Genomic DNA, 23,867 nt, shown 5'->3' with positions numbered 1-23,867 from the left:
ACAAAGCTATATGATAGTAGATGAGCTTACTTTGATGATGTTTAATGCCCCAGAAAAGCTTTCCAAGAGTCAATGAAAGCTTTTAAAATCATTAAAAGCTACTACTAATGTATTTAGTGCTTTAGAATAAATTGTGACGATATCTTGAATTAGTTTTTACCACAGATGCTTCTTCAGGTGTTTACCCGGAAGTACATTGACCTCTGGACTGGGGTATACCATGAAAATATCCCACTATTTGATTGGTGGTAGTTAATGTACAGTATGTCAGACCTCTGGATGTTTTTCCCCCCAGCATGATCCTGTTTTTGTGTTTCAATATCCCACCGTGAATTCATTAGCTCACCCTGAACACTGTGTTAAATGCCATTAGCCAATTAGCCTCCTGTAGGCTGCACTGTCACACAAACAGCATGAAGGTTCACACAAAGGAGCCAAGACTTACAAAGCAAAAATAAATCAATAATACATAAAATCAATTGTTTAAATCTTCGACCGCGATTATTGAAACGGACTCTGATTGGTTGTTAGAAACTGATTGATTGACAGTGCTATCTTGCCCCGCCCCTTTTAACATTCGTTATTTATGTCGCAGAGGAGATCCGTTTTTAAAGATGAAACTGAACGTCAAAGTAAGCTTATTTTTGTACATATATGCTTTATTTGTGTTTCCTTTAAACATAATTTGCATTTTTGCCTATGTTTGAATGCTCTGTAGCTGTTTAAAGTCTCAGAGAAATCAAAATGAAGGGTTTTTAGCATAGTGTTAGTGTTTATGTTAGCTTGCCTAATGCTTGCCAGATGCTACACTGGATTAGCCTAGTTAACTGTAGGAAGTTCGATAATTGGTTTAAAAACAGTATATATATATATTCTATTTTAAATATTTCCCAAATTATGTTTAACAGAGCAAGGACATTTTCACAGTATGTCTGATAATATTTTTTCTTCTGGAGAAAGTTTTTTTTGTTTTATTTCGGCTACAATAAAAGCAGTTTTAAATTTTTTAAAAAACATTTTTGGGACAAAATTATTAGCCCCTTTAAGCTAATTTTTTTTTTGTTGATAGTCTACAGAACAAACCATCGTTATACAATAACTTGCCTAATTAACCTAACCTGCCTAGTTCACCTTATTAACCTAGTTAAGCCTTTAAATATCACTTTAAGCTGTATAGAAGTGTCTTGAAAAATATCAAGTAAAATATTATTTACTGCCATTATGGCAAAGCTAAAATAAATCAGTTATTAGAAATAGGTTTATAAAACTTTTATGCTTAGAAATGTGTTGAAACAATCTTCCCTCCATTGAACAGAAAATAGGGAAAAAAATAAACAGGGGCGGTAGTAATTCAGGGGGGCTAATAATTCTGACTTCAACTGTATGTATATATATATATATATATATATATATATATATATATATATATATATATATATATATATATAAATAATGGTAAAAAATAGATCATAATTAATTGATATTTCATTTCAGGCCCTCAGACATGCTGGAGAAGAAAATAATCAAAAAGGACAATCTGGGAAGGGACCGTATGTTAAACTAAAACCTCAATCAAAAAGGTAAATAACAGTGAAAAAACGGCGAGGAAAGAAAGAAAGAAGTTAAAGGGCTGACAATTAGAGCGAGTGACAGTGTTACAGAGGAAAGAATACTCCTCTCTGGATAAGGTCTCGGTCATTAGCGCTTGCTTTTTCCTTGCAAATGTTATACCATTGACATTTCCAGCAAAACGCAGTCTTTTATTCCACTATAATGACCTCCTAAAGGTTAATTATCCTGTTAAATCTCAAATCCTCACCCTTTACTGTCCTGATCAACTATCTTTTTTCATAACAAAGCTTTGTTGACAGCTCTCCGCAAAGCTCAGAAGTTTATATTAGTGCACGTTACGGTCCAATCAGATAGAGCTAAATTAGCTGAGAACTATATTGCTTCTCATATCACTGTACAAACAATGATACCAACAAGTACTGAACTTCTCAGAGAGGGATTTCTTCCTCTTTAACTGTTTGCTTTTCATTGGAAGTCAGTGTGAGGATTTGATTGAACTGTGGCCATAAATAGACTGTCTCCTTCATAACAGGATATTGCATTTTAGATGCATTTACAAATGGATCAGCAGTCATGTAACGATGCTAAATACATATTTGTGGCCAATTACATTGTGTTTATTGAAAACTTAGCAGTTTCATGTAGTGTTGTAAATGTAAAAACCAGACATAGATCAACATTTTTACCTCTGACCCATAATTAAAAGTAGATTCTGATTATCTTTAAAGAACAATTTAACTTAAACCATACAAAAGTTTTGCATAATTGATGATTGTCTAATAATATAAATCTGTTTGCATGAAGGTTGATGCACACAACACACACTTTTACACATTCTAGCCTAGGACCCAACTGATGACGTCAAACTGCGTCAGCAGATTAAAATATTCTGTATCATTTTAATATGAGGAGATCATCAGAGACTCACACACACACACCACAGGGCCTGTCAAAAGCATAGCTGTTTTTATAATAGTTTTTTATAATCCTTCTATTATTTTTAAAATGTTTTTAAATATTCCCAAGATTTACAAACCAAGAAATATACAGTAGTTACTATATTATTTATTTCTTCTGGGAAAGTCTTATTTATTTTAGGCTTTTTCATTTTTAAAAACAAATGAAAGGTCAATATTATTATCCCCCATTATATATATATAAATATATATATATATATATATATATATATATATATATATATATATATATATATATATATATATATATATATATATATACATATATATATATATATATGTATGTATGTATGTATGTATATGTATGTATGTATGTATATATATATATGTATGTATGTATGTATATATACATACATATATATATATATATATTAGGGATGTAACGGTATCAGAATTTCACGGTACGGTAATACCTCGGTATGAATGTCACGGTACGGTATTTATTGAATCATTTACAGGAAAAAACAAAACTTATGAAAATACTCCAAAAAAGTGCCAAAAGTGTCAATGACACACAAATTAGCCATCTATCTGTAAGCTTTGAAACAGAAACTTCAATTTTAATAACAAAAAATGATTAAACCATGTAAAAAAATAAAGTTTCAAATTAGTATTGTTGAAAACTCATCACATTCAACATTTAATCACACTCAGCCCATCTACCCAGATGAGAGCTCTGCTAGTCGGACTTCTCATCAAGCATCTCCCGCTGGATCTAATCTCACTATATTTATTAAACGGGATATTTCATTTATCTTGTTGTCTTTATCTAACGACATATTCCCTGACTTTGGTCATTGGAATCTATTACTTGTTCTCAGGTAACGTGTTTTGGCTGAGCGCAAAGTTAATGATTAATGTAACCACGTACATTCTGTATATTGACTGATCGCTAGCCTTTATTTCCTCTAATGTATAAACTTATTGTATGTTATACTTTTAAAATGGCCATTATCGATTCTTAAAACTGATACTCAGCAAAAGAGAGGCTGTGTTTCGTATTTTCACTGAAATTGAAAGGAGGCAGTTGTTATCGGCTCCGTTTTGTTATAAATATCCTCATGCAGCACGACGCCTCAACATGTCTGCTGTCTAAGTTGCTAATATTAAAATGAAAATAGGCAGTTCCTTAAATCATGTTTACATTTTATTGTTGAGAAAGTGAAACAACGAAGCCAGGGTGATGTGAATGAAGTTATAAAGTACACTGTTCCCTTTAAAGATTTACCCGTGTCCTCCGTATAATCTGCTTTTCCATATCAAACTGAGAAGAAGAGACTGCAGCCTTGATCAAACTTGCGAAGTCTGAACTTACACGGAGATAATGCAGGACTGAACTGTGCGTGTAAAGCAGGTCGCACACCAGAAGCGACGCTCGGCTGCGCGCCGCGCAGCGCCATGTATTTTAGAATTCTAAACATAGGTTTCTATCAGGATACACACACCGGCGCCGCAAGTCGGCGGCTGTCGGCGGCGCCCGGCGACGGCTCAGGACGCAGTTCATTTTTCAGCCGCGCCACAGAGCGCCATCTGATTAGTTTCATGTTAAATATCATTCGAATGTGCGCGTCTGGTGTGCGATACTTTAATCTGTCATGTACGCGCCGTGTCGCGGCGCCGAGCGGCGCTTCTGGTGTGCGACCTGCTTTAGAGTTTTCCAGCTCTTTTCATCCCCGCTTCTAGAAGCACACTCCATTTCCGCATTACTGGATCTGTAGCGACAATAGACCGCAAGGGATGATGGTCAAGCATGGGCTGATGGGTATTGTAGTTTTCGCTATCTCCCGTTCGCTTCATTCGCCTGAGCAAATTTTCTCAGAAGACCTATAGTTTTACCGAGTCATGTGACTTCGGTAATATCGAAAAAAATTAATATTGCGGTATGACGGTATTTACAATACCGTTACATCCCTAATATATATATATATATATATATATATATGTATATAAATGTGTATGTGTGTGTGTGTGTGTGTGTGTGTGTGTGTGTGTGTGTGTGTGTATATATATATATATATATATATATATATATATATATATATATATATATATATATACATACATACATAAATAGAGAGGGAAGTGTTTAAAGTTAATAGAAAGACTATATTATATTATCAGACCTTCGAGTTTAAGTTAAATAAAAAGACAAATGTGTTTAGTCTTTTATTTGATAAAATCATGTTAGAGCAAATCAATTGCATTTAATTGTGTAAATAGTTTTTTTTAATTGGTGCTAAACAACTAAATTTAGTTCATCCAATGAATTATTTTTTTGAATGTGTGAGTGCATGTGCATCTCCTTAAAATCTATTAGACAATTTATACAATTTTTGTGGCCCCCCAACACGTTTGTTTGTCCTATTCGCAGTGCATTTCTGTATTCGCATGTGTTGTATTTTCATGCATGTGTTCAGTCAGAGCTTGATCAATTAATATTTACAATTTGCATCTCCATAAAATCTAATAAACAATCTGTAAACCTTTTAGGTACCCCTGACACATTTTCGTTTTGGCTGTGCTATTTGCTGTGCGTTTCTGCATGTGTTGTGAGTATTTTCATGCATAATACACCTATAAACACAACAAAAAAGAAGATAAAACTGGAACAAAGCGTTTTATTGTTTCGAAAGTCTAACAGTATTCAAGTACAATAACTGAATAAAATAAAAATAATTCAATAAAATTAATTATTAAGGTCACAAATGAAACAGTTTCTTATACCTGAATGCTTTTAAAATTATTATACAATCACAGGCATCAAAAACACATGCAAATGATGAATTATTATGCAAACTCTACAATGCATATCCTGCGATATATATATATATGTATACATATTCCTTCTTTAACCTATAGTTAAATCTTTAAAATTTACTTTAAACGGAATGGTGTCATGCAAAATAACTATTAAAACATTATATACTGTCATCATGTGTTGTGAGTATTTTCCTGCATGTGTTTAGTCAGAGATTGATGAATTAATGTGTATTATTTGCATCTCCAAAAACTCTATAAACTTTTTGGGGTCCCTCGACACATTTTTTGTTGTTGTCTGTCCTATTTGCTGTTCATTTCTGCATTTGCATGTGTTGTGAGCATTTCCATGCATACAATCAAGATTCAATTTGTGATCATTATACAATCACAGGGATCAAAAACATGTGCAAATGATGATTTATCATACAAACTCAACATTGCATATCCTTTAGTGTGACTACTACGAATGATCACATTGCGATATCGATGCTCAATCAGTATATTATGCAGCACTAGTTTGAACAAGCTGCAAAAAAAAAAAAAATGTTTGGAGTGCATGGCATAAGGACATTCACCTTGTGCTCTCTGTGATACAATAAAATAAAAACAATGCATTAGCTTACAATGTACAATGTATAATAATTATAATTGGTCCTGCAGTGCAAAACTGGCTATAAAGAGCCACAGCTTAATCACCACAGCTCTGAAGCAAAGGAGATATAAAATGAATGAGATGAGTGCAGCGAGAATGCCCCGTATGAATGTTTCATAAGGATGTTGGCGTCTCTCGTGAATAAAATGTGAAGAATTTGACAGTGACACCTTCTGCATTTGCTCCATCGATCACCTTCCGCACACTTAGCAGCATTTGCAGCCCACAAACACACACACACACACACACATGCACACGCTGGCTGTGGATATTAATAATTAAAATGGTCATTAAGGTCGTGATTAAGAAGAGGAGATAATGGAATGGGAGAGAACAGCAAGAAAGGAAAGAAGGAAAAAATAAATGCGAAAAGTATTGAAAATGTAATGAGAAAGTCCTAAAACTCTTGTTAAAATCATTACTGCATTATACTGGAAAATATGCAATGTACAATTTTTGAGGTTTATAATCACAGGTTTAACCAGTAAGTGTGGTAAGCATCTGCTTAGGATCACAGGAAATCTTGGACCCCCTCAATAAAAACCTAGAAGTTTCTATCAATTACAGTCATATTTCCCAAATTATGTTTAACAGATTCAGGAATTTTTCACAGTATTTCCTATAATATTTCTTCTTCTGGAGAAAATCTTATTTGTTTTATTTCAGCAACAATAAAAGCCATTTTTATTTTTTTTAAAGGCATTTTAAGGTCAATGTTATTAGTCCTCTTAAGCAATATTTTTTTCTTAATTGTCTACAGAACAAACCACTGTTATACAATAGCCCCTTTCACACAGTGATACCGGTAAATATCTGGAAAATTTCCGGAACAACTTTACCGGTATATTGAAAAAAGCGCTGTTCACACAGGCGAGGACGTTACGGAAATTTTCCGGAAAAGAGCATTCACACATCCATTCCAAAATACCGGTAAATTCTGACATCATTCACAACAAATGAGCTTTAAACGGCTGCGCTTGTATTTGTAAACATTTGACTAAATTACAAACTCTGTGGATGATCAATATTGTGAACAACTTTCGCAAGATCACTTTCGCATGTCGAGATGTTCATAATATGTGCGTGTGCAGGCGCTCACAGGCTGTTTCACAGGCACACGCAAAGCTTGAAGGTAAACAAACAACGGCTTATCATAAGCATCTCATCGATGATTATTTACACAGTTGGCATTAAGAAGAACATATAAACATGATCTGACTAACTTCTAGCAGCTAAATGTGTCTGGAAAAATATTCAAAGGCTTTTATCCTCACAAACTGCGCGGACGTGAATGCGTCTGACTGTTGTGATTGGCTAAAGCAGGTGTCTCACGTCAGCACGTTCTAGACGTTCACGCGCTTATTACGGTAATATTCCTTCTGCATTCACACAGCGCATCATTCCGGCAAATTACCGGTAATGTTACAACTTCTCTTTCCGGAAAATAGCCAGAACGAATTTACCGGTATTTTCAAAAAGGACCTGTTCACACATAAAACCTTTGGAAAGGTCTGTATGTGTGAAAGGGGCTAATGACTTGCCTAGTTACCTTAACTTGCCTAATTGACCTAGTTATGTAGCAAAACTCAGTCCAAGGCTCTCGAAAAATGTGGAAAAAGTATTAAAAAGCCTTTATTCTCTTGGCTAATCTTTAAAAACCTACGCGATTTGGCAGAGAGCTGCCTTCATCAGGGTAACAGTGATCAGGTGCATCTGGAGTTTCTTTTGAATGCTACGGTCTCATGAAAAATTAGAATATATAAACAATACTAAAATAATATATTAAACAACAATCATCCTTATTTCAGCATTGTATATTTATAAGAACGGCGAGGCAGTGGTGCAGTAGGTAGTGCTGTCGCCTCACAGCAAGAAGGTCGCTGGTTCGAACCTCGGCTCAGTTGGCGTTTCTGTGTGGAGTTTGCATGTTCTCCTTGTATTTGCGTGGGTTTCCTCCGGGTGCTCCGGTTTCCCCCACAGTCCAAAGACATGCGGATGCGGTACAGGTGAATTGGGTAGGCTAACTTGTCAGTAGTGTATGTGTGTGTGTGTGTGAATGTGTGTGTGGATGTTTCCCAGAGATGGGTTGCAGCTGGAAGGGCATCCGCTGTGTAAAAACTTGCTGGATATGTTGGTGGTTCATTCCGCTGTGGCGACCCCGGATTAATAAAGGGACTAAGCCGACAAGAAGATGAATGAATGAATATATATAAGAACAAAATCAAACATGGAGAGTCTCAAAAACCCTTTTGTATGAGGAACTACTTTCTTCCACGTTGGATTCAAATCATAAGCTGACAGTTAAACAGCTGAGCAAGCATCTTTTAAACTTTAGATCTGTAGTGTCTGCTTTTTGCTGGCTGTATGTGGGCGGAGTAATACACAAAGAGGCTGTACGGGTGCTGATATTACTTTAATATATCACGGCTATCAGCCAATCAGGTTCGAGAAACAGACAGAACTGTTGTATAAATATTTGTATATACATGTATAAAAAAACATGCGTGTTATACAACATATTTCTCAAATAATACATAATTTTCTCCAGCACATGTTCTACGCAGCGGATGCCCTTCCAACTGCAGCATCCACATCCACACTTACACACATACACTACGACCAATTTAGCGTACCCAATTTACATATACCACATGTCTTTGGACTGTGTGGGAAACCCGAGCACCCAGAGGAAACCCATGCAAACACGGTGAGAACATGCAAACTCCACAAAGAAATGCTCAACAAATAAGTACACCCCTTTTGAAAATGAATGTTTTTATCCATTTCCCAGTGAATGATGACAATAAATGTTGGTGCATTTAAACAAAATAGTTTTATTATACTAAAATAGGAGTCTAGTCATCGAACATTTTTGTAATAGAAAAATAATACATTTAATTTAAACAAGTTATTGCAAAAATCCCCCCAAAAAACACCTAAGTTTGCTATTTTTTTATGTTTCTCTTGATTTTTCCTGTTTATTATTATTTATTAATAAATCAATTTTTTTGTCAATGTATTAGTTGGGGTGTATTCATTTTTTTGAACCGTGATCTCTTTTTTTTTTTTTCTAGATTAGCTCTAGTTTTGGCTTCGGTACTGACTAATCTAATGTATATGCACAAATATATTATCGTAAAGCATCGTATTGAAAATATGAATATAAAAGAGTATAAGGTGGTTGAATTAAGACCCTGTTTGAAAGGGGAAGGCAGAAAGGAAGTAGAAAGATTTACCACACAAAACCCTGAGATTTCCCTTAAGACACTTTAAGTCATTCACACGCACTTTCGTTTACAGAAAGAGCATCACTTTTGTGGTGCCGTCTTTATTTATTATTTAAGATTTGGAAGTGGTGCGACCTATTATTTTGCTGTAACCACTGTAGTACTCAGCTTCATTTCATAAGCGACCACTTTTCATAGATCTTACACTGTCAGACTAACCTAAATGTCTGTAATGTAGTCCAGATTTCTGACAAAATATATATCTTTGCATGTAAAGCAATGCAGATTCTAGTTAAACAGAACACCAGAGGCAATAAATACCAACACATTTAGTTCCTTTTTACAGAATTTTTTATTACACTGTCAAAAAATATCTATAAATTAGCAGTTTTTCCATATTTTGTGATTTATGTTTTTATTTGTTATTATTCCCCGTATGTTTATGCTTTTGAATTGCATTATGGGAGCTTGATCTTTCTTCCAACATCATTCAACCTTGAAATGTTTAAAAAAGGTTACTTTTATTAACATTTTTAATAGTTTAAAGTGCTATATTGTCTGGGTTTGTGTTGTGTATTATGCTACAAAAACCTTAATAATATAATATAATATAATATAATATAATATAATATAATATAATATAATATAATATAATATAATATAACATAATATTTTCCCAGAGATGGGTTGCGGCTGGAAGGGCATCCGCTGCGTAAAAACTTGCTGTATAAGTTAGCGGTTCATTCCGCTGTGCCGACCCCCGATTAATAAAGGGACTAAGCCGACAAGACAATGAATGAATGTATAATATAATATAATATAATATAATAAAATAATGTAATTTAATATAATATAATATAATGTAATGTAATTTAATATAATATAAAATTATGTAATTTAATATAATATAATAACCAGTAATAAACTGCCAGTACATTTTCTGTTATTTTACAGACTCATTTCTCTATTATTATTTCTTATGCATTATATTATTTCAAACTACTAAAATGTAAATAAAAGCCACTTTGTTAAACTGTAGAGTTAAATTTTTCACATCAAAGGTCGACAGAGCAGAGATCAACATCTCATAATGCAATTCACAGGTCCATAAATAAACAGAAAACACTTTTTTTTTTTAATAATGAAATATGCAAACTGTTAATTAACAGATATTTTATACAGTGAAGATTATCAGACATAAATGTAACACCCTTAATACTATATATAAATTTACTCTTCCAGTATAACTAGCACTGCTTTAACAATGTCAATAAATAATATCTTGTTCAATAGTCATGATCTGGAGGTGTCTTGGCATAAAACACAGCAAAAATTAAGTTGTTAATATTTAAAAATGTACAATCATTGAACTCCAGTGTACCTGCAAATAATCCAGAGAAATTAAGAGAACAAAATAATAAGATGAAACAAGGCAGCGTGTATGTGGCCTTGACATATCTTAGCAGCATGAAAAATACAACCTTTATTGAGAAACTATTAAATGTAGAGTGCCAAGGAAGCAAGTCAACTAAAAAAAAAGTCACACTATATCTAATTTATTGAGGCAAAAGTTATAGTTAATGGTTCGCTAACAACTACTAATTATCACTAATAACTAATGGCTTATTACCAGCATATAATTAAGATATTAGCTGTTTATACTTATAAAGTACATATTGTGCCTGATCTTATTCTACATCCCTAATACAATATTTAAACCCAACTACTGCCTTAATAACTATTAATAAGCTGCAAATTAGGAGTTTATTAAGCTGAAAGTCATAGTTAATTGTTTGTTAATACCTACTAATTATCAATAATAACTAGTGGCTTATTACCAGCCTATAAGTAAGATATAGGCTGTTTATTAATATTAATAAAGCACATATTATGCATGATCTTATTCTACATCCCTAATACAATACCAAAACCCACCTTAGCAGCAAATTATGAGTTTATTGAGCCAAAATTCATAGCTAATGGTTTGTTAATCAATACTAATTATCACTAATAACTAGTGGCTTATTACCAGCATATAATTAAGATATTAGCTGTTTATTACTACTTATAAAGTACATATTGTGCCTGATCTTATTCTACATCCCCAATACAATACTTAAACCCAACTACTGCCTTAATAACTATTAATAAGCTGCAAATTAGGAGTTTATTAAGCTGAAAGTCATAGTTGTTTGTTAATACCTACTAATTATCACTAATAACTAGTGGCTTATTACCAGCCTATAAGTAAGATATAGGCTGTTTATTAATATTAATAAAGCACATATTTTGCATGATCTTATTCTACATCCCTAAGCCAATACCAAAACCCACCTTAGCAGCAAATTATGAGTTTATTGAGCCAAAATTCATAGCTAATGGTTTGTTAACAAGTACTAATTCTCACTAATAACTGGTGGATAATTACCAATCAAGAAACTTTTACTTAAAGGAAAAGAACCACCAAAATGTCTATATTGCAACAGAAACCCCATTTTTATGGTTATCAGACAACAATATTTATCTGGAGAGACTTTAAAGGAAATATTTTTAAATATGAATCCATCAAAAATTGTACATATTTTTTTATCAAAAGGAAACCTTAAAAAACTGTTTTAGATTTTTTTTTTTAATCTTATATATTGTCATTATTGTTATTTATGTATTTTACATTGGACATTATTTATTGCTGTTGATGACTTTTAATTGTTAGAATAGTTTTATAATTATAGAAAATTGGTATTTATAAAACGTGATAAACTTGATACATTTTCTTTTTGCCATGACGCAGCCATGGAAGCTGAAATGGCAATAAATTAAAACTCTCTCTCATTACCAATCAAGATATTAACTGTTTATGACTACTTATAAAGTACATATTTTACATGATCTTATTCTACATCCCTAATTCAAAACCTAAACCCAACTACTGCCATAACAACTATTCATTTAATTAATTTATTGAGCCAAAAGTCATGATTAATGTTTGTTAATAAGTACTAATTATCACTAGTATTTAGTGGCTTCTTACCTGCCTATAATTAGGATATTAGCTGTATATTACTACTTATAAACTATATATTTTGCATGATCTTATTCTACATAATCCAATGCAATACCCAAACCCAATTACTACCAAAATAACTGTTAATTTAATTAATTTATTGAGCCAAAAGCCATAGTTAATTGTTTGTTAACAAGTACTAATAATCACTAATAGCTTGGCTTATTACCTGCCTATGATTAGGATATTGGCTGTTTATTACTTATTTAGTACATATTTTGCATGATCTTATTCTACATCCCTAATTCAATACCTAAACCCAACTGCTGCTTTATTAACTAATAAGGAGTTTGAGTTTAATAGCTTGTTAATAGTGAGAATTGTACCTTAAAATAAAATGTGATTGGCCTTTTAACCCAAATTACTAAGCTTGGACAGTGAATTGTCTGAATGTTTGCTTGCGATCAGTCAACAAGCTGAATGTATTGGAGTCAGTAAAGGTCAGTGCGTTTGCCTGCTGTGCTGCAGCCACGCAGGGGTCCAGTGTGAGATTATTAGCTCTGATCTGTTCTGACAGGAACTAAAAGGTTCTCCTTATCCTGGTGTCTTTGCACTGTATAACACCAGTCAGCCTGGTGGGAGAAACACACAAATACACACACATACTGTAGACAGGTGTAGCTTTCCCTTTACATTTAAGTCACTTATGCATGAAGCGTTTTCTTTGCTTTTCTTGCGATTAATTTCACATTTTACTTCATTAGATTATTTTTTTTATCATATATGTGACCCTGGACCTCTAAACCAGTTGGTATATTTGTGGAAAAAGCCAAAGAAAAATGCATTGTATGATTTACAATTTTCAACTGTAAGCCAATTATTATTAAAATAATATTGTCAAATTATCTTCAGTGAACAAGTTAAGTAAATTTCCCTTTGTACATATATTAAAACTTAACTTTAAATGGTATTTTATATCGCTAAGTACTTAATTTAGAAAATTTATCAGCGATTTTCTCAATATTTTGATTTTTCTGAACCCTCAGATTCCAAATATTTGTTTCTCGGTCAAATATCGTCCAATCACATCAGTGGAAAGCTTATTATAAATGGATAAATGAATGAATAAATCACAATTACCAAACATTTACACTTAAAACTGGTCTTGTGGTCCACGTATATTCTGGCATTTGGCTTTGAATGTAATGCAGACAATATACATCTCTTTCCTCGTAACTTATGAGTTTCAAAGATTAGACGGAATTATGTTGTTTACAAAAATTTATTCATACAAATCTTACAGCACAGTTGTTGTTTTTTTTGTTTGTTTTTTATCTCGTTTTTTTTTTCCTTACATATATATATATATATAATGGAGACCCTGTGTGGCTCCCATGTGTTATAGCACTAATGATCAACACAAGACACAGAGCTCGATCTCAACGTTTAAGTAAGGCTTCGGGCACAGTTTCTGCACACAAAATGAATTTCAAGATTGGTCATGTTTAATGAACGCTGTACAGATACAACACACTATGCATAGAGAAGTTAACCGGAAAGGCAGAGCCGGGTGGCATGTTAACCAATTATGTTATGTGAGAAATATTTGGGAGACGTGTGAGCAGGTGATTGCAGCATTTGGAGGGCCACTAATGTGCCATCTGAAATTGGTGGCCATTTTAAAGATGAAGCAAAGGCACCCAAGCCGCTAGCTGCCTCCTGTGTCACAAAGCCTGCAGGAATTAAACACAGATTGATTTCACACGTTGGCCCTTTTGCACGCAAACATACATGTAGACAGATATGCGAGTACACTGTAAAACAATTATACAATCAGAAAGTCATGATGGGATGGGTTTTATATAAGGGAATCAGATTTCAATCAAGTCAGCTTAAGAGTTTAAGTTGAAATGACTTGTGAAGTTAATTTGACCCAACTTTAACGATTGATAGCATCATTTTTTTACAGTGTACTTCACTAACAATTTTAGGCATATATAATGTTGTCACATACTTCCAGATTCAGGGTGCACTCTAAAAAAAAATGCTGGGTTGTATTAACCCAATGTTGGGTTAAATTTGGATAAATCCAACCATTTGGTTCATTATTTGTTTCCAATTACATTTAAATAAAACATTTGGGTTTGTCCATTTGACCCAATATTGGGTTGATAAAACCCAGCATTGTTTAGTGTAAGTTGTAAACTTGGTTTTACCTCATCATGACATTACCTTTCATTTAACTTTAATTAACTTGATTAAAAAATTAAGTCTTGAATGCATAAGGGATCAATACAGAAATTCAATTCAACTGTGAAATTACAAGTATTACACTTTCAAAAATACTGGGTTCTTGTATCCCAACGTTAGGCCAAATATACAGACAAACCCAAATGGTTGGGTTTGTCCATATTAGATCAAAAGTTGAGTTAAAACAGGGGTGTCCAAACTCCAGTGTCCTGCATATTTTAGTTCCAACCCCAATTAACCACACCTAAACCAGCTAATCAAGCTCTTACTAAGTATAGATCATTTCAATGAGGTGATATCACTGGTTTGTTGCCAAACTATTTCATAACTGTAACAGGAGCCAATTTAATCATATCTTAATGTTAAAACGGCTGCCATAGCATTATTTATAAATATGTGGAGCTTTTTGGATTCTTAGAAGCTTTGGAAATTAAAAAAATGTAATAAAGGAAATACATTTGGACCATTGTTATTGTTTACATCCCTCAAAATGGTCTATACTGGAAACTTTCAGGCAGCTGTGTTGAAGGAAGTTGAAGCTTAACTATGCAGGATGGAGTTTAGACACCCCTGAGTTAAAACAACCCAGCATTTTTAAGTGTAGCCAAATAAACAACAGAAAATGGTAACTCTGAAATTTGAAATGCACGGACAAATGTCTATATCGATACAGTTTTTGTTAGTCAAAGAAATTAAAGTATGAGTGATTTGAGACAGGTGCATGGTGAGAGCTGTGGAATTACAAGTACTACACTTTTATAAATGATGGGTTGTTGTAACCCAACATTGGGCAAAACATATGGACAAATCCAAATGGTTGAGTTTGTCCATATTAGACCCAACGTTGAGTTAAAACAACCCAATATTTTTGAGTGTAGCCAAATAAATGACAGGAAATGATAACTCTGAAATTAAAAATGCACAGACAAATGTTTACATCGATACAGTTCTTGTTAGTCAGAGAAACACAGGTATGACTTTGATTTGAGACAGGTGCATGGTGGGACCTGTGGAATTACAAGTACTACACTTTTAAAAATGCTGGTTTGTTGTACCCCAATGTTGGGCCAAATATACGGACAAACTCAAATGGTTGGGTTTGTCCATATTAGACCCAACGTTGAATTAAAACAACTCAATATTTTTGAGTGTAGCCAAATAAATGACAGAAAAAGATAACTCTGAAATGCAAAATGCACGGAAATGTCTATATTGATATAGTTTTTGTTAGTCAGAGAAATAAAAGTATGAGTGATTTGAGACAGGTGCATGGTGAGAGCTGTGGAATTACAAGTACTACACTTTTAAAAATGATGGGTTGTTGTAACCCAACGTTGGGCCTAATATATGGACAAGTCCAAATGGTTGGGTTTGTCCATATTAGATCCAAAGTTGAGTTAAAACAACCCAATGTTTTTCAGTTTAGCCAAGTAAATGACAGAAAATGGTAACTCTGAAATTTAAAATGCACGGACAAATGTCAATATCGATACAGTTTTTGTTAGACAGAGATACAAAATTATCACTGATTTGAGAGAGGTGCATGGTGAGAGCTGTGAAATTACAAGTACTACATTTTAAAAATGCTGGGTTGTTGTAACCCAACATTGGGCCAAATATACGGACAAACCCAAATAGTTGGGTTTGTCCATATTAGACCCAAAGTTGAATTAAAACTACCCAATATTCTTGAGTTTAGCCGAATAAATGACAGAAAATGGTAACTCTGAAATGCAAAATGCACAGACAGTTTTTGTTAGTGAGAAAAACGAAAGTATGACTGTAATTTGAGAGAGGTGCATGGTGAGAAAGATAGGATAGAAAATTGTGGGGGGAAAAAAGAAGAAGAATCACAAACCACTGACTAATAAATTGTAATACACAAGACACAAATTCACAGACAAAGACTTTAATTCTTTGGTGAAGATTCAAAAGGCAACAAAGGCACATTCAGTAAAAGTCAGGAGGAAGTGGAAAGTGTTTAATCAATTAAGAATGCTGAAGATGCCATTTAGATCCAGCGTTATTTGATCAGTTACAGGCTAAATATTTCAGAACAGAATCAAAGGTAGAGCATTACTAATAGTTAAAAGGTTTGTGCAAGAGATGAATGACTTGGATTTAAGCCAAAGATGGGAAGTGAAGAATTTAATGTGAGTAAAAGCGTATGAACAGAGCGAGAGACAGCCCTCTGAGCCTTATAAAAACTCACCGGGAATTCAGAAGAAAACTGTCTCAGCCAATCCAACAAAAAAGCCTCAATCTCATCCTCATCCGGGAGCACACCAAAGTCTACGTCTTGTAGAAATTGGTGCAAATCTAAGTCTTCAGGGCTGTTGTAAATAAAAACACTTCTTTCTTAATGTCAGGAGTGAAAGAAGGACGGTTTCATTCAAAGTAGTCATTGAGACTATTTATTTACTCATATTCAGACTGATGTATTTAATAGACAGTGTATTGGAGCAAGCATGATAAACAAACAAGTGAATAAATAAATAAATAAGTAGTATAGTTAGATTTGTTCAAAGTTCAGACTATACGACTGATTCACAAGGCAGATTGTTGCATTGTCAGGTGCGTCAGTACAAAAGAAAAGCAATATTATTATCAAAATATTCATTGTAATATCTTTACTTAATACATAAATACACGTTTAGAAAGGACACAGGTCCATAGCCTTAATAGTGACTTGCTACAGGAGCTGTACATTGATGGTTAGAGAGAGACGCATTTGAAAAATTCTACAAATAAGCGAGCCGCCGTCCTTTGCTTCTATATCTCTGTCTATACCTTTTGCCAAGGACCGTGGCCAGATACTTCTTCACGGCCATTTGCTTCCGGTAGCGACTGTAGCTGTCCGTGAAAACCCCGTCCGAGTGACGTTTTGAGAGTGGTTCATTGTCGTCTTCTGTTGTGCTCCCTCCTCTGCGTTAGAGAAATAGGACAAAGCATTCAAGAAGCCATCAGAAACACCCGAACACAGCATTTTGTGTTTGAAATAAGTCTAATAGACGTCTAAACATAGATGGCTCGGCTAAAACAAGGCTAAATTGGGTCTGTCAGTTAAAATTTAGTACACGTCTAGGAATATTACACAATAATGACAACCCATGTGGCGGCACGGTGGCTCAGTGGTTAGCACTGTCGCCTCACAGCAAGAAGGTCGCTGGTTCAAGCCTCGGCTGGGTCAGTTGGCAGTTGTGTGGAGTTTGCATGTTCTCCCTATGTTGGCGTGGGTTTCCTCCACAGTCCAAACACATTAACTCAATTGGCCGTAGTGTATGAGTGTTTCTTGAATAAGAGTGTATCTGTGTTTCCCAGTGTTTGGGTTGCAGCTGGAAGGTCATCCACTGCGTAAAACATATGCTGGAATAGTTGGCGGTTCATTCCGCTGTGGCGACCTTTGATAAGCTAAAGGAAAATGAATGAATGACTGTGAAGTCTATCTTTTTATTTGATGCCTTTTGGACTCTTCTTAAACGTCTATTAGATTTTCACTGACCGCCCAAATTTAGCCCTGTTTTAGCCAACCTGCCTATGTTTAGATGTCTATTAGACATCTATTAAATGTTTGGTGGCAATTATGTGATATTTGTGTTTGGATTTAAGTGAGGTAATATAACTGAAACTATATATAGCTAAATAATTTGTGTGAATATTGAGGGTTAGGCAGTTAGGCATGGGCTGGTATAAGATTCTGACGGTGTGATAACCTTGGATAAAAATATCACAGTTTCGCGGTATTGTGATTACTGCTTTAAAATATATTCTTTTTAAATGTCTGGGTAAAAAAACAAAAACTTGTTTTCCTTTTGAACACAATATATGTTATTAATATATGGGGAACATTTAAACTATTTTAGAACAGTAAATGTGTCAGGCCAAATGAATTATTGACTTCTGCTGTCTTTATTTGTTTTTTAAAACGGCATATTTTCTGCCGGAGATATTGTTGTCCTAAAAAAATTTAATAAATAAATAAAAAATCTTACACATACCTTAGGAACGGTATGGCCAGCCTGATCTCACGCGAAAACATAAGTATTTTAGTTTTGCCAGTTTAGTGGCTAGTTTAGTTTTACAAAATTGTACTGTTTTAAAAAGAAGGCGTGGCACCTAACCCCACCCCTAAAACCAACCATCATATCGGGATGAACAAATCCTACTAAATTGTACGAATTAGATCGTACAATTCATACAAATTAGCCACTAAATCAAAGAGTTACGAATTGCCGTGAGATTGTGTTGGTATCGCAGAAAATCTTGACGATTTTAAAACCTTGACTTTTCCAAACCACGGTATACTTTGAAAACGGTTATCGTATGCCTATAGGCACAGTTATGTTAATTTACTCATTGTTTAAAAAAAAGTTGCAAAATTCCCGCGTTTTGCATCTGCGTCGAACACGTTCTATTGGACCAATTATTTATTCTTCCATGAATATAAAACTGAATCACTGAAAGTCTTACTGAAGGTCTACAAACCTTAAGGAATACTCTAATCAACAAATTAATTATGTGAAACCGGAAAAAAATATATAAAGTACATAAAAGAAATGACTAAAATATTTCCAAGTAAAATAAATATAAGCTACTTATATGAGAGTTAGGTAAAGAGAGCATTCAAGACAAAGCACTCAAGCCAGAACACCGGAGAAACACTCTTTCAGAAAGAGTCGTAATGAGGTAATATCACTTAAACGCATTTGTGTTAATAGTCTAATGCGTTTCAGAGGTCGGTTTAGTTGCACCTTGCGTAAAAACTTCCCGCGTTCTCAAATCGAACGTTTTAAAGTGCAGAATCGAACACGTTCTATAAGCGCGCCTTTTTCCCTCTGTTGATGTCATGAATGTCGAATTTTCGACAGAAATAAAATTTATTGAATGTCTAAACCCTGACGTAACATTCGAAAAAGCATAGTCTAATGTAAACAAAGACCTATAAGATAAATTAAGACATATAATGGATAAGTAAGAGAGAGAGAGATTAAGATGAAGATATAGTCTTTCTTACCCAACACGTTTTGCCATCAGTGTATGCAGGTACTTCCTCGCGGATAACTGGCCGAGCGCTTTCCTGTAGGCTTTATTAAACATCCCGTCAGCGTGCCTTTCCAGTCTGCGCGACAAAACGGCAGATTGTACAAACACGTAGAGATGCAAAATTAATATCTGTCATCTAATAGAACATCACAGTTGTCATGACTTTTCAGTCTCTCCAGTTCATGTCTTTGCATAAATCAGCAGGTGCACCAAATGCCTTAACGCAGAAAAACAGACCTGACCGATTACAATGATAAACATGCCTGCAATGGGAGTGTGGAGGTAAAGTATGAAGATCACCTTTTTGATGGAGGACTAAATAACGTGTATGCGTCTTCAGTGACTGTAGGAGAGCTTCGTATAGTGATCTGGTCACTGTCAAATGTTACATCCGTTAATGAGTTTCCCTCCTCATCAAATCCTGCAGTCTCCATTCTAGAACAAGACATCAAGGCATTTCATTTGTAAAAGTTACTTTAGCTATTAATGTGAAATAGATCTAGCTGACTGCACTTTTAGTTTCAACTAATTAAGGCCTTGCATTAAATATTTAAAATGCATATATTAGGCTATTATAGATAATTCAACAAATATGTCCCCAAAATGGATATATTATGACTTATCGTTTCCCTTTCGTCTGTGTAAACTGGTTTTAACACACTCGTTGAATGAAGTCCAATAGAAATGAGACTATTAGAGTTTCTTAGAATTTAGAAATAAGTGACTAGACTTTAAATATGAGTTTATCCTGCTAATGAGAACCAAATATGATTAACTGATTGATTCGTGATCATTTTAAAGCTTATTTTAGATTTGATATAGCCTAAATTATGAGATTATTTATGATCATAATGTCAGGTTATTCCAAATAAAACAATAATAAATGAAAACGTCTATTTTAAAAAGGGATAATTCACCCCAAAATGAACATTTACTCACTGATTACCCCTCGTGTACATTGTAAAAATTCCTAGTCGCCTTGAATTTTAAAGCTGAATCAGATTAACCTTATGAGTCAATTGAACTTATGTAAAACTGATTTAAAACTGCTTGCATAACTTATACAAATTAAGTTATAACATGATCAACTTAGTTTAATAAGTTACAATGCACTAAAACAGGCTGTCATGACTAAATGTTCATATTCTTTGTACAGTGTAGTTCCAAACATTAATTTCTTGAACAGAATCTGTTTTGAAGTAAGCTGAAAGCATTAAACCATTGATTTTGTTAAAAAAAACAAATAGGCTATATGGGACTCGATGGTTAGAGGTTTCCAGATTTCTTCCAAATATATTATTTAGTTTTTTTTTTAAAAAGTCAAAGAGGTGAAAGGAGGAAAAAGATGACAGAATTTTAATTTTTGAGTGAACTATGCCCAATTCCGTGATATTAACTCACATGAACGCAGTTGGGCTACTTAAAATTTCAGTTAGTTCTCAGCGAAATGTGTTCAAAGTTATAGGATTGAATATTTGTCAAGCTAATAACTTCTTTATTCATCAAATAGTTATTTGTTAGCCACATGTTTTTAAGAAAGGTAAAAACCTGTGAACATTGATTTTTTTTATAGGAAAAACAAATATGCAATATGGGAATCAAAACATATTACTTTGTGTTTAAAATAAGAAAAAAAGGTAAAGACAGGTGAGAAAATGAGAGAATTAAAATGTTTGAGTGAACTATCCCTTTAATTCCGCGATGTCTTAAATCAAGCTACTTGCATTTTAATTCGTCCTTAATAAAATGTGTTCAGAGTTACAATATTAGGTAATTGTCAAGCTAATAACTTCTTTATTAATTATAGTTATTTATTAGCCAAGTGTTTTTAAGAAAGCTAAAACCTGTAACCCTTGACTTTTATAGGAAAAACGAATATGCAATATGGGAATATGTTTATGTTGAGGTTTTCGGCTTTCTTCAAAATATATTAGTTTGTGTTTAAAATAAGAAACAAAAGTTTTTAACAGAATTAATTATTTTGAGTGAATCAATTTCCGCGATATTACTCACCTGTCTTGAATAAGCTACTTAAAAATTTCCTCAGTAAAATGTGCTCAAAGTTATAATATTATATTTGTCAAGCTAATAACTTCTTTATTCATCAAATAGTTATTTAATAGCCACGTTTTCACCGCTTAAATAACGTTTCTCGTGATCTAAACTCCAAATCCTCGCCCGTGCGTTGATATCAATGAAGCTCCGTATGCGTACCTGATTTTCGGGTAACTCAGAGGCGAACACACATTGCATTGAACTAGGAGCCCATAGATGAGGAAAGCAAGAGTCGTTTTGCTGCTCGTAATCATTCTGTAGAATAAAAACATCCATTAGTACCATATTTCTGTCTAAAAAGCACTTTCAATCTTGGATATTCCTGTGTAATAATCTAGTATAGTTGTGGTTTAACTGTTTCTAATTGCTATAAATGAAGTACGATTCCCAAAATCAAGAATTAAAATATCTGGCAGAAGTTTTGCATTTACCTGCGGCAGCGGACGGATGCTGTCCAATGTAGGCTGCGTCCAGAATGAGATGAAATTCTCCAGCTCTCTCTCTCTCTTTCTTTTTTCTCTCCCAGTCTTGCTCTTTAAACTTTTCAACGCGTCACTTTGTTACCCACAGCGTCTGGATCTTTCCTTCCTCTCTCTCTCTCTCAGGTCTTCGTAGTCGGACGGATTTGAGGCGAGATATCGTTTGTCTTCATCTCTCATTACAGTATCGCGAGTTTTATTCTTCCAGCTCTTACTTATGCACCGTTTCACTCCCCGCGTTGGAGATCGCGTCGATCCACGTCATCCTCCTTTACTATGGAGACACGACCGCAATTTCCCTTCTTCCATATACAAATATAGACCCAAATAAGTCTAATTAGGAGCCAACTGTACTTTCTGTGCTTAGATTAATTTTTTTTAAATCGTCACATAAAGATAAACAGATTGACTGTTTGTCGGTTCAGTCATTTATTTTTCAGATATTATAAAACAATCCCATTTGTAAAAGGAAAAATGCAATTATTAAAAGCTTTTCACATGCATCAATCTTTGTGTTGCATTTATAAAAACCGATTTAAAGTTTTCAATGCTGCAAGTCAAGTATTTTATAAAAGAAACTGAACTCTCACCTGTCCAGTTTGCTTAAAAAATAAATGAATAAAATTATATATATATATATACAAACACACACTCAACTGCCACCTTATTAGGTACATCTAATTAAATCAATTTTTTATGCAAATTAGGCATGTACACCTGGCCAAGGTGATCTGCTTCAGTTCAAACTGAGCATCAGAATGAGAAAGAAAGGAGATTTAAGTGACTTTGAACGTGGCATGGTTGTTGCTGCCAGACGGGCTGGTCTGAGTATTTCAGGAAATGTTGATCTACTGGGATTTTCATGCACAACCATCTCTAGGGTTTACAGAGAATGGTCTAAAAAAGAGAAAATATCCAGTGAGCGGCAGTTCTGTGGGCGCACATACCTTGTTGATGTCAGAGGAGAATGGCCAGACTGGTTCCAGCTGATGGAAAGGCAACAGTAACTCAAATAAGCACTCGTTACAACCAAGGTCTGCAGAAGAGCATCTCTGAACACACAACACGGCCAACCTTGAGGCGGATGAGCTACAGCAGCAGAAGAGCACACCGGGTGTAAGCTAAGAACAGGAAACTGAGGCTACAATTCACACAGGCTCACCAAAACTGGACAATAGAAGATTGGAGAAGCGTTGCCTGCTCTGATGAGTCTCCATTTCTGCTGCCACATTCGGATGGTGGGGTCAGAATTTGGCATCAAACATGAAAGCATGGATCCATCCTGCCTTGTATCAACGGTTCAGGCTTGTGGTGGTGGCGTAATGGTGTGGGGATATTTTCTTGGCACACTTTGGGTCCATTAGTACCAATTGAACATCGTGTCAGCGCCACAGCCTACCTGAGTATTGCTGCTGACCATGTCCATCCCTTTATGACCACAGTGTCTCCATCTTCTGATGGCTACTTCCAACAGGGTAACACACCATGTCATAAAGTGCCAATGAACTCAGACCGATTTCCTGAACATGACAATGAGTTCACTGTACTCTAATGGCCTCCACAGTCACCAGATTTCAATCCAATAGAGCACCTTTGGGATGTGGTGGAACGGGAGATTTGCATCATGGATGTGCAGCTGACAAACCTCTAGCAACATCTCCTAGGAATATTTCCAGTATCTTGTTGAATCTATCCCACAGAGGATTAAGGCAGTTCTGAAGGCAAAAGGGAATCCAACCTGGTACTAGTTAGGTGTACCTAATAAAGTGGCCAGTGTGTGTCTATATATATATATATATATATATATGTATGTATATACTGTATAGCAACAGCTTGTGTAACATACAA

The 23,867-nt window shown here is 34.4% G+C and overlaps 2 protein-coding genes across 3 annotated transcripts in view; one reads left to right on the top strand and one right to left on the bottom strand.

Moving 5' to 3' along the window:
• Positions 1 to 536: 536 nt before the first annotated feature.
• Positions 537 to 23,867, top strand: part of acer2 (alkaline ceramidase 2) — a 55,012-nt gene continuing 31,681 nt past the window's right edge. The window contains exons 1-3 of the mRNA XM_087262457.1: positions 537 to 632; positions 1,495 to 1,580; positions 5,040 to 5,098. The gene's annotated coding sequence lies outside the window, so the exon portion shown is untranslated. The remainder of the gene's footprint in view (positions 633 to 1,494; positions 1,581 to 5,039; positions 5,099 to 23,867) is intronic.
• On the bottom strand, positions 13,459 to 22,443 carry adcyap1a (adenylate cyclase activating polypeptide 1a). 2 transcript variants are annotated; one of them, NM_001328496.1, is made up of 7 exons: positions 21,972 to 22,443; positions 21,700 to 21,795; positions 19,786 to 19,920; positions 19,457 to 19,561; positions 17,233 to 17,367; positions 16,655 to 16,775; positions 13,459 to 13,925 (listed from the first exon to the last, which is right to left on the bottom strand). In NM_001328496.1, exons 2-7 carry the CDS (start codon positions 21,792 to 21,794, stop codon positions 13,917 to 13,919), a joined length of 600 nt encoding a protein of 199 aa, NP_001315425.1. In that variant the 5' UTR covers position 21,795; positions 21,972 to 22,443; the 3' UTR covers positions 13,459 to 13,916. The 2 variants fall into 2 exon arrangements, with proteins under 2 accessions (NP_001315425.1, NP_690841.1); NM_152885.2 differs by lacking the exons at positions 13,459 to 13,925; positions 16,655 to 16,775 and having other exon boundaries at positions 16,865 to 17,367.

This window comes from Danio rerio, chromosome 7, assembly GCF_052040795.2.
Source record: "Danio rerio strain M-AB ecotype USA chromosome 7, GRCz13ab, whole genome shotgun sequence".
Classification (NCBI taxonomy): Eukaryota; Metazoa; Chordata; class Actinopteri; order Cypriniformes; family Danionidae; genus Danio; species Danio rerio.
Note: the sequence above shows the minus strand (reverse complement) of the source record. Positions and strands in the feature narration are given on the sequence as shown.

What these genes read in the sequence shown, in the direction of transcription:
- adcyap1a (NM_001328496.1), bottom strand. Translation starts at nt 21,794, where the DNA reads ATGATTACGAGCAGCAAAACGACTCTTGCTTTCCTCATCTATGGGCTC. An exon ending in TTTAGTCCTCCATCAAAAAG is followed by an intron (nt 19,562 to 19,785) that starts GTGATCTTCATA and finishes TTTGTCGCGCAG; the next exon opens with ACTGGAAAGGCACGCTGACG. An exon ending in GCCACGGTCCTTGGCAAAAG is followed by an intron (nt 16,776 to 17,232) that starts GTATAGACAGAG and finishes TATTTACAACAG; the next exon opens with CCCTGAAGACTTAGATTTGC.